The 14,717-nt window shown below is 40.6% G+C and overlaps 1 protein-coding gene across 3 annotated transcripts in view; it reads right to left on the minus strand.

Annotated features, from left to right (window-relative positions):
- The window catches only part of ADGRD2 (adhesion G protein-coupled receptor D2), a 1,709,855-nt gene that overhangs the window by 1,047,758 nt on the left and 647,380 nt on the right, over positions 1-14,717 (minus strand). For all 3 annotated transcript variants that reach the window (XM_044058541.1, XM_044058538.1, XM_044058539.1), the window contains exon 15: positions 830-933. In XM_044058541.1, coding sequence (XP_043914476.1) covers positions 830-933 — 104 coding nt within the window. The remainder of the gene's footprint in view (positions 1-829; positions 934-14,717) is intronic.

A 14,717-nucleotide genomic window follows, 5' to 3' on the forward strand; every position in this document is an offset into this window, starting at 1 on the left:
TTCTCACTGTACAGCTGCATTACTAGTCTTTCTGAATATCACCACCTCCAGATATTCAACAGCTAGTAATTTTTTTTCTGATCATAACCTTCATGTATGCAAAGAACCTATGAAGTTTAGTAAGATAAATGAATTTGGTTAATTACATATTTATAAGCAGATATGACTGTACAGAATCAACAGTAGATAATGAATATAGAGCTGCAATTGTGAGCTTAGAAGTAATGTCATATCACCAGACATCTGTAAAGTATTTATATTTATTGTCCTCTCTTAGGTGCAACTATAGTCCTTTCTTTTAGCTAACTAGTCTGTGTAAGAGAAGACAAATGGTCCCACTGCTGTCCCTTGTGGCAGGACCCTCCAGATGGTGTCGGATTCAGATTATGAAATGGGTCTTATAATTCGAAAAGGTTCTGTCATTAATATAGTCTTTAAACCAAAAAGTGATGCATTAGAAAATCCACATTGAAGATGGCTTTTGAAGTAGGAATTTATGATTTATGATTTTAAAGACTCTTAAGATCAAGGGATATTGCACCTGCTTGTTGTATTAATAATAATACTCATGAAACTGGGTTTATCCACTACAGCAACGGATTAGTTTCTATGAACCCTAATTTCTCATTTAAACTCCCAAATAAATCTCTTAGCTTCTCCATGTTATCTTTAGTTTGTTTATGGCTACCACAAGAACATAGCCAGTATGAATCATTCAAGTCATGCAACACCTACAGAATTACATCTACATTGAAATAGACAGTAAGAACGTATGTAAATTATATCAACATTCATCTAAACAGTAAGAATGTGTGTAAGTGCGACTTACCTAACAGCAGTGAAAAGAACTAAGGTAACAATCAGGCAACAGAAAGAAATGCCACAGCCAATAAATGTCAGTGTCCTTAATGTCATCTCGTCTTCTGCATTTCTCTGTTTGGTGAGTGACAAAGATTTGCTTCAGTCCTGATATCAGCAATGGTGACTCACATATATTTTTAATTTTCATACCACTTTATTAATAACAAAATCATCTGTGTACATATCCATTTGAATAATACGTTTTGCTGAGCTAAAACTGTATCAGACATTCTGTACTCATTTTAGTCTATAGCATGATTTTGCAGATTTGTAAAACAGGGGGCTTCCGAAATGATGTCATGATAATCAGTAAATAAAAATATTATTTATTTTAAACAACTATGCATGCTGGTAGCTTTTAAACAGAACAGATTCCTGCTTTCTTTTGTAAATGCAAAGTCATTAGCAAGTCAATGCCCTAAAATACAGAGGCTGTAGCTAGAAAAAGAGAAATAAACCTTACAGGGAAACCAACAATCTAGAACTACATCAAAAATGGGCTACAAAGATACTACTATTTAAACTTCTCCTAGCAGTATTTCAAAATGGACTTTTGCAGAAGTGGAGCCCAAGACACATTTGCACCTCCTTTGTGCGACCCTCTTATATCCCTCAGTTCTTTCAGGTAAGCCTAAACAAATGATGCCTACTTTTGCAAAATTCCATTTTAGTCTGCTGCAGTGGATGCAGAAACGATACAAGATGGTCATTATTTTCAAATAAGATCAAAAATGATTGCCAGAAAGTATGCAGTGAAAATGGGAGATGGTTACATAGGATACGCTGGCAGATCACGCGCATTTACAAACCAAATAGGTTCTGCAAAGCATGTCCTCATGGGTTTTAGAAGGTGCTGTTTCCTCAATCCTCACATATCCCAAAACTATGCTTTAAGTTAAATGGCATTTTTCCAAATTGTTGATAGGTGCAGAACATGTGTGTGGGTGTATGTGTGCACACGCATTTACATCCTGTGATGGACTGGTATCCTGTTCAAGGAGAATTTCTATAATTTCTTCCCATTTAGTGTTATAAAAGGTGAGTGGATAGCAGTCAAAAGAAAAAATGACATACAACGACCCCCCATTAATATTCAAAAACATGCACGCTGATTGGTCAGCGTGCATGTTGTAAATCAGAGTTACAGTAATGGAAAAAGGTCTGGTCGCCCGGAATTTTTCCATTACTATAACTCTTTTTTTTTACAGCAACGGAGAACGCAAGATGTCCATTGCTTCACACTGTCTCACTATGTTAAAGGAGTTTAACATAGCGAGACAGCTTTAAAAAAAGCATCGGAGATTCTCCGTTGCTTTTTGTAAAGCTGTCTCATTATGTTAAACCCATATTAACATAGCGAAACAGTTTGTAAAAAACAACGGAGATCTTGCTTTCTCTGTTGCTTTTGTCCACAGCTCTGATGTACTGCATAGATATACGCATGCGCAGTACATCAGAACTGCCGCAGAATACCAGACAGCTGCGGAAGGGCAGCAGTTAGTCATTATACAATGCCATTATTTAAGAAAAGTAATTATTTTTTTTTCTTAAATAATGTCATTGCATTATAGCAATAACCCACTTCTGGGTGTGGGTAATGCTGGATTTACCCACGGCTGGCTTTGTTTGGCCACTCGGGCTTCGCCCTCATGACCAAACCACACCAACCATGGGTAAATCCAGCATTACCCACACCCAGGCGTGGGTTATTGCTATATTATCAGACATTATGTAGGAATTAAACTGCACTTAAACTATAGAATGAAGACTGATTTCAAGCAGCTAAAACTGTTGCACTTTTTTAGCTGTTGGTCATGTCCCAGTAGAGTTAGGACTACCTTACAAGGGCATACCTTTTCTTGTCAATGGAAACTTACAGAGACTGTGCAAAATTCAGTATGTAATACAAGAAAGACATACAGACCAAATAAAATTACAATGTGATTAAGAAGAAGCTACATGCTAGTGATATTCTGCCCAGTCAGTGAAGCAGCCGCAGATACCTGCAGCAGGAGAAGTCGGTGCAGGTTTGTGATTTGACTAGGTACTGGGGGGCTGGTCAGAAAGAAGAGCAACACAGAACAAATTGACAAATGTCATGTTCTAGGGGAGGAGAGGCAGCCGGCACTGGTATGCATGGGGTCCTACATGAAGACTGAGGACCCTAACTTCAAGTTGTGAAAATGTGAGAGCACTTCCATACATTTCTGAAAGAAGCAGCAAATATTCAGAAATCATTACAGATATTTTTTTTCTTGAACAAAACTACTTCCTATTCTTTGTGACTGTTAAATCATGCAGCTTTTTTCTTGGCTAATTTTTTCTGGCCTTCTGTGACCATTGCATAGTACTGGTGATGGGCTTTCTTGAGGGGATGTGTAAGCATCATGCAATGTTTGTTAACCTAAAAATAAGACCAGAGCAATCCTATGACAGCTGAATCGTCATGTACGGTAAGGGTCAGACCAGTCATCTGTGAGGTAAAGTGAACCATAGTGCACATGAAATAAGGGAAAACAAAGTTAGAAAGCAGTGTTATCTAAATAGCATACATACAGCTAGCCAGAACATTATCGGTCACAAACATCCCTCTAAACAAACTTTGTTCTTCACACTTTTAAAAACTGAACAGCAGGCAATTGAATTTTATCAATTACATTTTCAAAACATATCTCCTGTTTCCTCATCTGAGTGATGCTGGCTTGCTTCTTTAGTTTGGTCAATCAGAAAAAGCCTACCTGGTTTCAGGGATACATACTAAAGATAGACACAAACATACACTCTCACATGCCCTTTGATATTCCAAGGACTGTAACTCCAATCCTTGGAAATGAAAGTGCAAATGGTGGATTATAACTACTAATTCTGAGGTTGTGCCACCTACAGTACCTCCATTTCAGTGATCTCTGAGCTAGTATATATAAGGGTTTCCTAATGAGACGTTGACACTCGAAATGTCGAGTGCCAACATGCTGAAAAAAAAGACCAAAAGCACAGGAGACGAGCGAATCTCAAAGACTGCTCTTCTCTTTAAAACTTCTTTTTTGGTGGACAAGCCCCCCAATATTCCAAGAAATGGCATCTCAGACTTAGCATATATAAGTTTGTTATTTTGGCCATTCATAGTCTCCGTATCTCAGGACTTACTCTAGTGGGTCCCGACATTGCAAATGGTTACCATATGTAAATCCCAATCATATGACACAGCCCCAAGATTAGGGGTGGAAAGGATGAAATCCCTTTGTAAAAACAGCTTTAAAATGTTAACACTGAGTCTCAGAATTTACTATTTCTTGAATCTCAGTGCACTTTTTCTGCTTGTCAAGACTTGCAAAACTGGGTCTGATACACACAGGAAACAATGAAAGTGTGACAAATCAAGTTATTGCAGAGCTTTAAGAAAATAAGCTGCTAGTACATTTTGCCCTGTAGTCCTGCATTTGATTTCCTCAATCTCTGATTTGTTTAGAACAAATCTCTGAAAAGATGCATTTGTGACTAATATATTTATCTGTTCAAGAAATAAAATAATATTGAACAATAAAATGCAAGGAAAATAATACAGGAATTCATATTCCAAACTTACATCATATGATTAACATGATATAAACTAGTCATCAATTTACTTTACAATTAATCAAGCCAGTTAAGAACTTAATTACCATGTTTATATCTACTGCAAAACCTGTTATTGTCTAGAATTGTTTGCAAGAAAAAAGATAGAGGAATCAATAAGAGATCTAACTTTATAAGTGCTGATGACCACCTCCCAGCTCTCAGCTGACAACCAAATCTGATACAGGAGACAGCAGACCCCCTGCCCATTCTAAATGTTACAGTCTTGCATCAAGTATCTAAACTTGCAATGCAAGGCAAAGCATCCTAACACAGGCTTAACCCCCCACACCCCCAACATAACAGTGCAACACTACAAAATCATGCATATAGTGACAAAACGCACTGCAACATGGTCTTTCTCTTAGCACAAATTCTCCATCTCCCTTAAAAAAATATTCACCCATCCTGTTTTTTTTTTTTTTTTTTTTTGTATAAAGAGGTAACAATTCCAACCAAATATAGGAATGATTGGATAGCTGATGATCTATATGTGCACATTCACACACACTAATGAACTAACAGTCCATCCCTCTTGCCAAAAATAGCTTTCTGCATAAAAAGTCAGACTATCTAATCACTTTCACTGAGTCTGTGTCCACAACTACTACAAAGATATGCCTGAATTTATTATATGTGGTTTATTTCAAATACAAAGAAATACTTGAACACAGTCAGAGTTAATGGACATTGCTGTAAAAGCAGCACACTGCATTAATATGCAGAGTGTAAGAACAGCAGTACTAAATTGCATTAATACTAGGTCTGTGACATGAAAAACACAAAATACCCCAGGATACTTGCAATGTGTGAGGATTATTTTATTCTGTATCTTTTTAATCACTGATGCGCTATGAAATCAGATGGAATTCAAAATAAAAGAACTCCAATATAAGAACAAGGACAATGTGGTATTCACTGAAAAATACTACTTATCTATATTCTAAATCACATCCCTTGTTCATGGTTGCAATAGTAGCAAAGTGAACAGGTACAACATACTTTGCCATTTATAAAAGCAATCCCCAGCATACATATCTTGCAGGATAGCTAGGTATTCTAAGGGAAGTAGAAAGATACGTAATCTCAACAAAATCTCCAGCCTCTGCCCTGGGACCACCTCCCTGTAGGCCAGAGCTGATACTATACCTCTTCACTTGATTTCAGACTACATTAACTGACTCCTCTTAACCAGAGGAGTAATGCTTTTTTTTTTTTTTATTCTAGAATCCTTCTGAAATGCAGAGTTTTTCACTCTTGTCATAAAAAGTATATCAAACTCTAAGGAGGAGCCACATTTCCACTATTTGAATGTACACTCATTTCTTGTCAGTCACTACTCACATGATTTTGTCACAGAAAAAGATGAGAGTATAGAATGTCCAGAACACTGAAAGTTTCATCCTGTGACCCAGTTCCTCCTTTACCACTACAGGTCACTACACTCACCCATCATCAAGACTTCAAGATACATAAACTCCCCCAGTTGAAGCAGCTGCTGCTCCTTACTTGCAGAGGATAATCCACTCTCTACTGGAAGAATCCAGTGACCTCTAATTTAGAGGTGCCGACTTTCATTCCAGTTGCTTCATACTCAACAGCAAACCAGTCCATTGCATGCCAGACATGACAGTGACTGGAGTTCAAGAGGACAACACTATCTGCAAACAACAACTATGCCTCCAAAGCAGCTGCTCACCATACTTTGAGGGTGTCTTTACATTTAGTTTATGAAAGTCAGGTACAGGACCAGAGACAATACACAGTCTTGGTGAAGTTAATTGCCCAGTCTGAATGCATCTGACAGCATGCAGACACGCTGTTTCTCTACATGTCCTGTCCAGGTCCAAAACATGGACAGACCATACTGAAAACGACCATGCCCCCTCAAATATATGTGCAAGAACTAAGACTTGATCCAGCATTACACCGCTAGAATATAACTCACATTGGTCCTCGTGAATCAGCTATTAGATAAAGTCAGCTTTTCCACACACTGATGTTTTCTTTCCTGGGGAACTAATCATCATAATCCTAGTTTTTGGGAAACAGATACTCCCTCCTGTCCACCTGTTTGAATAGGGAGAACCTGTAGTGCCTAGATATCCTTCACTTTGACTAGTGATCATGCGATGCCTAGATACCCTTCACTGTGACCAGTGATCCTGCGGTGCCTAGATATCCTTCACTTTCACTAGTCATCCTGTGGTGCCTAGATACCCACCAATTTGACTAGTGATCCTGCGGTGCTTAGATACCGGTCACTTTGACCAGTGATCCTGCGGTGTTTAGATACTCTTCCTTTCACAAAAGATCCTGTGGTGCCTAGATACCCATCACTTTGACCAGTGATCCTGCAGTGCCTAGATACTCGTCACTCTGACCAGTAATCTTGCGGTGACTAGATACCCATCACTTTGACCAGTGATCCTGTGGTGACTAGATAGCCTGCACTTTCACAAGTGATCCTGCGGTGCTTAGATACCTTTCACTTTGACTAGTGATCCTGCAGTGCCTAGGTACCCTTCCCTTTGACTAGTGATCCTAGGGTGCCTAGATACCCATCACTTTGGCCAGTAATCCTGCAGTGCTTAGATACCCTTCACTTTGACCAGTGATCCTGTGGGTGCCTAGATACCCATCACTTTGACTAGTGATCTTGCGGTGCCTAGATACACATCACTTTGACTAGTGATCCTGCGGTGCCTAGGTACCCTTCACTTTGACTAGTGATCCTAGAGTGCCTAGATACCCATTACTTTGACCAGTGATCCTGCAGTGCCTAGATACCCTTCACTTTGACCAGTGATCCTATGGTGCCTAGATACCCTTCACTTTGACCAGTGATCCTGTGGTACATAGATACCTTTCACTTTGACTAGTGATCCTGCAGTGCCTATATACCCATCACTTTGACCAGTGAACCTGCGGTGCCTAGATATCCTTCACTTTCACAAGTGATCCTGTGGTGCTTAGATACCCATCAATTTGACTAGTGATCCTGTGGTGCCTAGGTACCCTTCACTTTGACTAGTGATCCTGGGATGCCTAGAAACCCATTACTTTGACAAGTGATCCTGCGGTGCCTAGATACCCATCACTTTGACTAGATATCCTGCAGTGTCTAGATACCCTTCACTTTGACCAGTGATCCTGCAGTGCCTAGATACCCTTCATTTTCACCAGTGATCCTGTGGTGCCTACAAACCCATCACTTTGACTAGTGATCATGCGATGCCTAGATACCCTTCACTTTGACCAGTGATCCTGCGGTGCCTAGATTCCCTTCACTTTGACTAGTGATCCTGCAGTGCCTAAATACCCATCACTTTGACCAGTGATCCTGCAGTGCCTAGATACCAAACACTTTAACCAGTGATCCTGCGGTGCCTAGATACTCATCACTTTGACTAGTGATCATGCAGTGCCTAGATACCCATCACTGAACAGTGATCATGCAGTGCCTAGATACCCTCCACTTTGACCAGAGATCCTGTGGTGCCTAGATACCCTCCACTTTGGCCAGTGATCCTGAGGTGACTAAATACCCATCACTTTGACCACTGAACCTGCAGTGCCTAGATACCCATCACTTTGAACAGTGATCCTGCAGTGCCTAGATACCCTCCACTTTGACCAGAGATCCTGTGGTGCCTAGATACCCTCCACTTTGGCCAGTGATCCTGAGGTGACTAAATACCCATCACTTTGACCACTGAACCTGCAGTGCCTAGATACCCTCCACTTTGAACAGTGATCCTGTGGTGCCTAGATACCCTCCACTTTGGCCAGTGATCCTGCGGTGCCTAAATACCCATCACTTTGACCACTGAACCTGCAGTGCCTAGATACCCATCACTTTGAACAGTGATCCTGTGGTGCCTAGATAACCATCACTTTGACCAGTGATCTTGCGGTGCCTAGACACCCTTCACTTTGACCAGTGATCTTGCGGTGCATAGATACCCATTACTTTGACTAGTGATCCTGCACTGCTTAGATACCTTTCACTTTGACTAGTTCATAGGTTCATAGGAAAGTACTCGGCTAAGGACTATAGAAGCCTAGCCAAAAAGGTACTCTGGCTTTCGCCACCCAAGAAGATTATTTTCCTGTGCCCCTGTCAAGCAGAGCCACAGAGGTGATCCCTGGAGTGAATTTCCTATTTACCATCCAATCATCAAGATTTTTTTTGAAGAGTGCTAATGAGGAACATTGTTTGATAAAGATAAGTAGTTTGTTCCAGAGTATGGGAAGTCTCTGGGACAGGAATTTATCCCTCCAGCATGTTCTGTTTATTGTGGTGACAAGGTTTAGGTCCCTAGATTGTGTAGCTTGGAGGGATTTGGATTTCTTTAAGAGGAGCATGTCCAACACCTCTAGGTTTGACATAGATTTGTATGTTAGGCAGAGATTGCCTCTGAGTAGGCTATATGTGACAGAGTAAAGCTGGAGTTTTTTGACACAGTCTACATAGGGCATCTGTTTGAGGCCAGTAATACTCTTTGTGAGGTATTTATGCAGCCTTTCCAATTGCTGTAGATGTCTTGTGAGGTACATATCAAAAGGGGTGTTGTACTCTATAATGTGTCTAATGAGTGACGAGTATAGGGGAACAATGACCTCTGTTTTTCCTGAATGAGAAACCTTTTGTGATAAGGTGTGCCAAGTAGAAGGATTTCCTGACTACTGTGGCAATGTGATTATCAAAGGAGAGACTACTGTCCACCTGTGTCCCAAAGTCTCTTATCAAACTTTCAGTGTTAAGTAGACTACCACAGCTCATGGGTACAGAGTTTTTACTAAAGAGGATGACAATGCACTTTTTGGCATTGAGCTTGAAGGCACGGCATTGACACCAGTCATCTGTCTTAGTGATCCTGCGGTGCCTAAATACTCATCACTTTCACTAGTGCTCCTGCGGTGCCTAGATACCCATCACTTTGACTAGTGATCCTGCAGTGCCTAGATACCAATCACTTTGAACAGTGATCCTGCGGTGCCTAGATACCCTCCACTTTGATCAGTGATCCTGAGGTGCCTAGATACCCATCACTTTGACTGATGATCCTGCAGTACCTAGATCCCCAACACTTTGCGCAGTGATCCTGTGGTGCCTAGATGCCCATCACTTTGACCAGTGATCCTGCTGTGCCTATTTACCCTTCACTTTGACCAGTGATCATGCGGTGCCTAGATACCCATCACTTTGATAAGTGATCCTGCGATGCCTAGAGCCCTATCACTTTGAACAGTGATCCTGTGGTGGCTAGATACACATTACTTTGACCAGTGATCCTGCGGTGCCTAGATTCCCATCACTTTGAGCAGTGATCCTGCAGTGCCTAGATACCCATCACCTTGACTAGTAATCCTGCGGTGCCTAGATACCCATCAGTTTGAACAGTGATCCTGCGGTTCCTAGATACCCTTCACTTTGACCAGAGGACCTGCAGTGCCTAGATACCCATCACTTTCACCAGTGATCCTGCGGTGCCTACATATCCATCACTTTGACTAGTGATCCTGCGGTGCTTAGATACCCATCACTTTGACCAGTGATCCTGAGGTGCATAGATTCCCATCACTTTGACCAGTGATCCTGCGGTGTCTAGATACACTTCACTTTGACCAGCATGTGATAAAATGTAACATTGATCATTTGTGCCCAGGAAGTTAAAACTCATTTAAATGTTTCTCAGTTACATGTTACGCCCCCACTACCTCTACATTTATAGTAATCATAGCCACACCCACAGCTCACCCTCACATCACCTCCACCAATCACAGCTCCTCAAGTCATATCACATTAAACCACACCAACTTGCTCCACACAAAATACTCCCAATCACTCTCATTCCCACTAGGCATTTTTTGCATCACCCACACTACTTCCCCATCCACATATAGTGCAACCCTATAATTCCTATTCAGACCCCCCACCTAGAAACAACATAAACTTTATAACCATGACTATCACACAACTAAATCTAGTCTGTCTTCTCATAATTCTTTACAACACCACAAGTTATCACTCTAGCAATATCCCTAAACTTAGTAGCACAACACTGCATTATGCACTCTCATACGCAGACACCACACATTATAATAATATCTGCCCACACTTATTCAAGAACTATATTAATGGACCAATTCAGAACTAAACACATATGATCTCATTCCTACTCCAAAAAAAAACACAATACTTTCTCACACTCCTCACCAAACTCCAACATCTGTATAACCAATTTAACTCCAGGCTCACCATAAGTGGGGATATCCACCCCAACCCAGGCCCAAATCCATCCTGTTCAACACAAACTGCTCCAACACAAATGTCAGAACATAACACCCCCACTTTCTTCATCCCTGGGCAAATCAACAACAGCAGCAAAACCAACCATCTTTTAATGCTAAATATTAATATTAGAAGTATCAAAAATAAAATACCTGAACTCCAGGCCACAATAGTACACTACTCCCCAGACATAGTTGCTTTAACAGAAACCTGGCTAAATAAAAACATAGCTAACTCAGAAGTTCTCCCTACCGGCTACAATATCATTGGACAAGACAAACCACTTCGTAAAGGGGGTGGAACTGCCTTACTCTACAAGTCCAACTTAACTGTCCATCAATTACCAAACTCCTACCCCTCCCCCAATAATTGGGACATACTTATCTCACAACTTCAATTTCACCGTAAAAAAGGTCATCACCACAATTGTGATCTATATTCCACCTGGTAATACACCTGCTAGCCTTGAAGACTTCTTATCCTGGTGTTCTTCCACATACTCACAAGAAACCCTTATTCTGGGGGACTTCAACCTAGATTGGTTCACCTGTATATCAGAACCACCAAGTAATCTAATAAATCTCCATGGCTACCAGCAGCTAGTCCAAATTCCAACTAGGTGTGATAAAAAATCTAAAAGGGAATCCATCCTTGACTGGGTCCTAACTAGCAACCCCACATTGTACCCTCACACAGGCAGTCTCCCAGACACCTTAAGTGACCACAACATAATATACTTTATACGTAGTAGAACAAGCATATGCAAAACCACTAACTATATATCCACTAGAAACACAAAAAGATTCTCTCCTGAGGTCCTCAACACTTTACTGTGTAACTGTGACTGGACCCCTCTAAAAACCCTCCCACTTGACCAGGCTATAGCATATTTCAACAAAACATTTCTACAACACCTAGACACTGTCACTTCATTACGCAAAATCAAGGTTAGAACCTCTACAAACCCCTGGCTCAGTAAAGAAACCAAACAAATCCTCAAGTCCAGAGAGACTGCCTGGCGTTACTATCAAAAAAACAAAGAAACACAAAGCCTAACTAAGTACCAAGAACTGCGCAACCGAGCAAAAAAATGCATTAGGCTGGACAAAAAATCCTACTACACAACATTACAAACTAAATACCAACACAATCCGCAAAAATTTTGGAAAAATGTAAACCAGCTACTAAAATCCACCCAAAAGGCTACCCCCAAACCAACCACCCCTGACACTAAAGTTCCCATCGAAACACAATTCAACTCCCACTTTGTGAACTCAATTCTATCCTTAGTATCACAGGACAGTTCCTTCCTCACTACCCCCCCCCCCCAACACAAATAACAATAATACAAGCTTTACCCTCAAAACACTTTCCACCACTTCAATCAAAAGCATGCTCTCCAAACTAAAAATCTCATCAACAGCAGCCGACCTACTCCCCAGCTATTTCTTGAAACTCACAGCAGATGCTATTGCTATCCCAGTCTCCACTCTCATAAACAGATCAATTGTTGAAAACTATGTGCCCAAACTCTGGAAAATATCCTATGTTACACCCATACATAAAGGCGGGACCTCCACTGAACTTAATAACTACAGACCCATTGCTTTACTCTCCCCCCTGGCCAAAATCCTAGAAAAATGCATCCATACCCAGATGCTAAACTATCTCCTAGACAGCAACATCCTGTCACCTACTCAGCATGGTTTCAGACCTGCCTATAGTACCACTACAGCTCTCCTCTGCTTCACAGACACAGTAAACCGTCTCAAAAATGAAGGCCTGCAAGTGTCAACTCTTTTTTTGGATATGTCCAAAGCATTTGACATGGTCTCACACCAAATCCTGCTAAACAAACTAAACCAATATCATCTATCTAATTCCACTCTTACCTGGTTCCAAAGCTACTTAACTGACAGGTACCAAGCTGTGAAATGGGAAAATTCTCTCTCTCCTCAGCTGCCCATAACTATAGGAGTCCCACAGGGTTCTGTCTTAGGACCACTACTATTCACAGTCTTCACAAATGACCTCCACACCTCCACACAGCATGCATCTATAATTCAGTATGCAGATGACACTACCTTAATCTGTGCTGCACAAAACATTCCCACCCTCCTGCAAACAACTCAACTAGCATTCTCGGACGTTGAAAACTACCTTACCAAAGCCCAACTTATCCTCAATCCAAAGAAAACTCAGCTTATGATTATAACCAGTTCTAACAAAAACACTAAAAGTCAATTCACTATCTACTCCACTAATGCTACTCCAATTGCTCCAGTGGCACAGGCTAAGCTATTGGGAATAACCATAGACTCCCACCTAAAATTTGATAGTCATTTGAACTTAACTATTAAAAAAGTACATGCCAAACTGGGGTCACTCTACCGTATCAAACCATTTCTTACCAACAACACAAGATCAGCCATTGCTCGCTCCCAACTTCTATCCACCCTACTCTGCACATCTCCCATTCTGACTAATCTCAACAAAACTGAACTAAGCAAAATGGAAGCTTGCTATAACAGAATTGTCTGCTTTGCTGCAAATTGCTCATATAGAACTCATCACTGTACTGCTTTGAGACAGTTCCACTGGCTTGAACTGCCCAACCTCCTAACCTACAATCAGCTCTGCCTCTGTAATTCTATCTATTACCTCCCCAATAAGTGTCCTTCCCTCAAAAACCTAGTACAACATCACTCAGCCAAAAGGCCTCTTAGATCATCAAGCAAACTACTACTAGAAGTCACCAACAGTTACAATAGCTCTGGAGATGCACTATATAGTAGTTCAGAGGCTAAAAAATGGAACTCTGTCCCCACTAGCATTCAAAACACATCATCCAAAGCCTCCTTTAAAGACCTCATCAGGCAACATCTCAAGCAAAGTTGGCAGTGCCATGATTGCTCCCCAGGCTAGTGAAAGCGGATAACATATACATACTAAATCTAGAGCAATTGATAATAGTTTTTCAATCTTACTCACAAACACTGGCTAATCTACAATGTATGTACTGTACCTGTGTACTATGTATGTATTCTACCTACATTCCAAAGTTCAGCCGTACACCACAAATCTATTACTTACCTTTATTTTTAAAATTAATATTTTTTTGATTGTTCTCTCCGCTGTAACTGTTTGTGCCGCATACCACTGTAAAAACATGTCTCTTGTAATTTGTGTGTATACTGATCATGTCTAAATAACTAAATGTGTCTGTAATTTTTCTTTGTGGAGCTTTTCTCCCCGGGCCTCTGCTGAAAAAGGGCCTTTTCGGCTCAGTCAGACACCCCCGGTTAACAAATGTAAAATAAAATAAAATAAAATAAATAAATAAAATAAAATGTAGGAACCCCAACATAACTATGTCAACCCAATAACATTTGTTAACTTCAGCATTTGCATAGTGATCTTGTCCACTATTTCAGCCTTGCCAGACTTAGCCATTAAATATAATAATGATGTTTTCTCCTGAAAAGGAACCATTCCTACCAGCAGGTTTAGTTTTCAGAGCAAGGCTGCATGTTTATATTCTTCAGTAGATCACCATACTGCTCCTTCAATGTCCCAATAATGTCTACAGGTCAAGGTTAGTGTTTCTCCAGGCTTACTGAAAACAGCGCAGTTACTTTTTTCCCATCCACCCCTCCACCCCCCCCCAGTTCACAAGACAATTGGTCTGAATATCACCAAACACCTCCAGCAGTTAGTCGTTTGCTTCAGTAACACCCATAGCTGATGTCTTCCTTGCCTGTCATTGCTCATTATAAATATCTCTGATCCCCCACTTTCCAACAAAGACCATTTTTAATAACTTGGTGTCTTCCCTCATCATCAGTGATTAAACAGGTCATAAGTTTACTCTTATAATAAACATTTACCACCTTTTGGTCTTAAGCTTCTTGTGTATTATATCACTTTCCACAGTCTTGATATA

The sequence above is a fragment of the Protopterus annectens genome, chromosome 16.part0, assembly GCF_019279795.1.
Source record: "Protopterus annectens isolate FY-2018-M chromosome 16.part0, PAN1.0, whole genome shotgun sequence".
Lineage (NCBI taxonomy): Eukaryota > Metazoa > Chordata > Ceratodontiformes > Protopteridae > Protopterus > Protopterus annectens.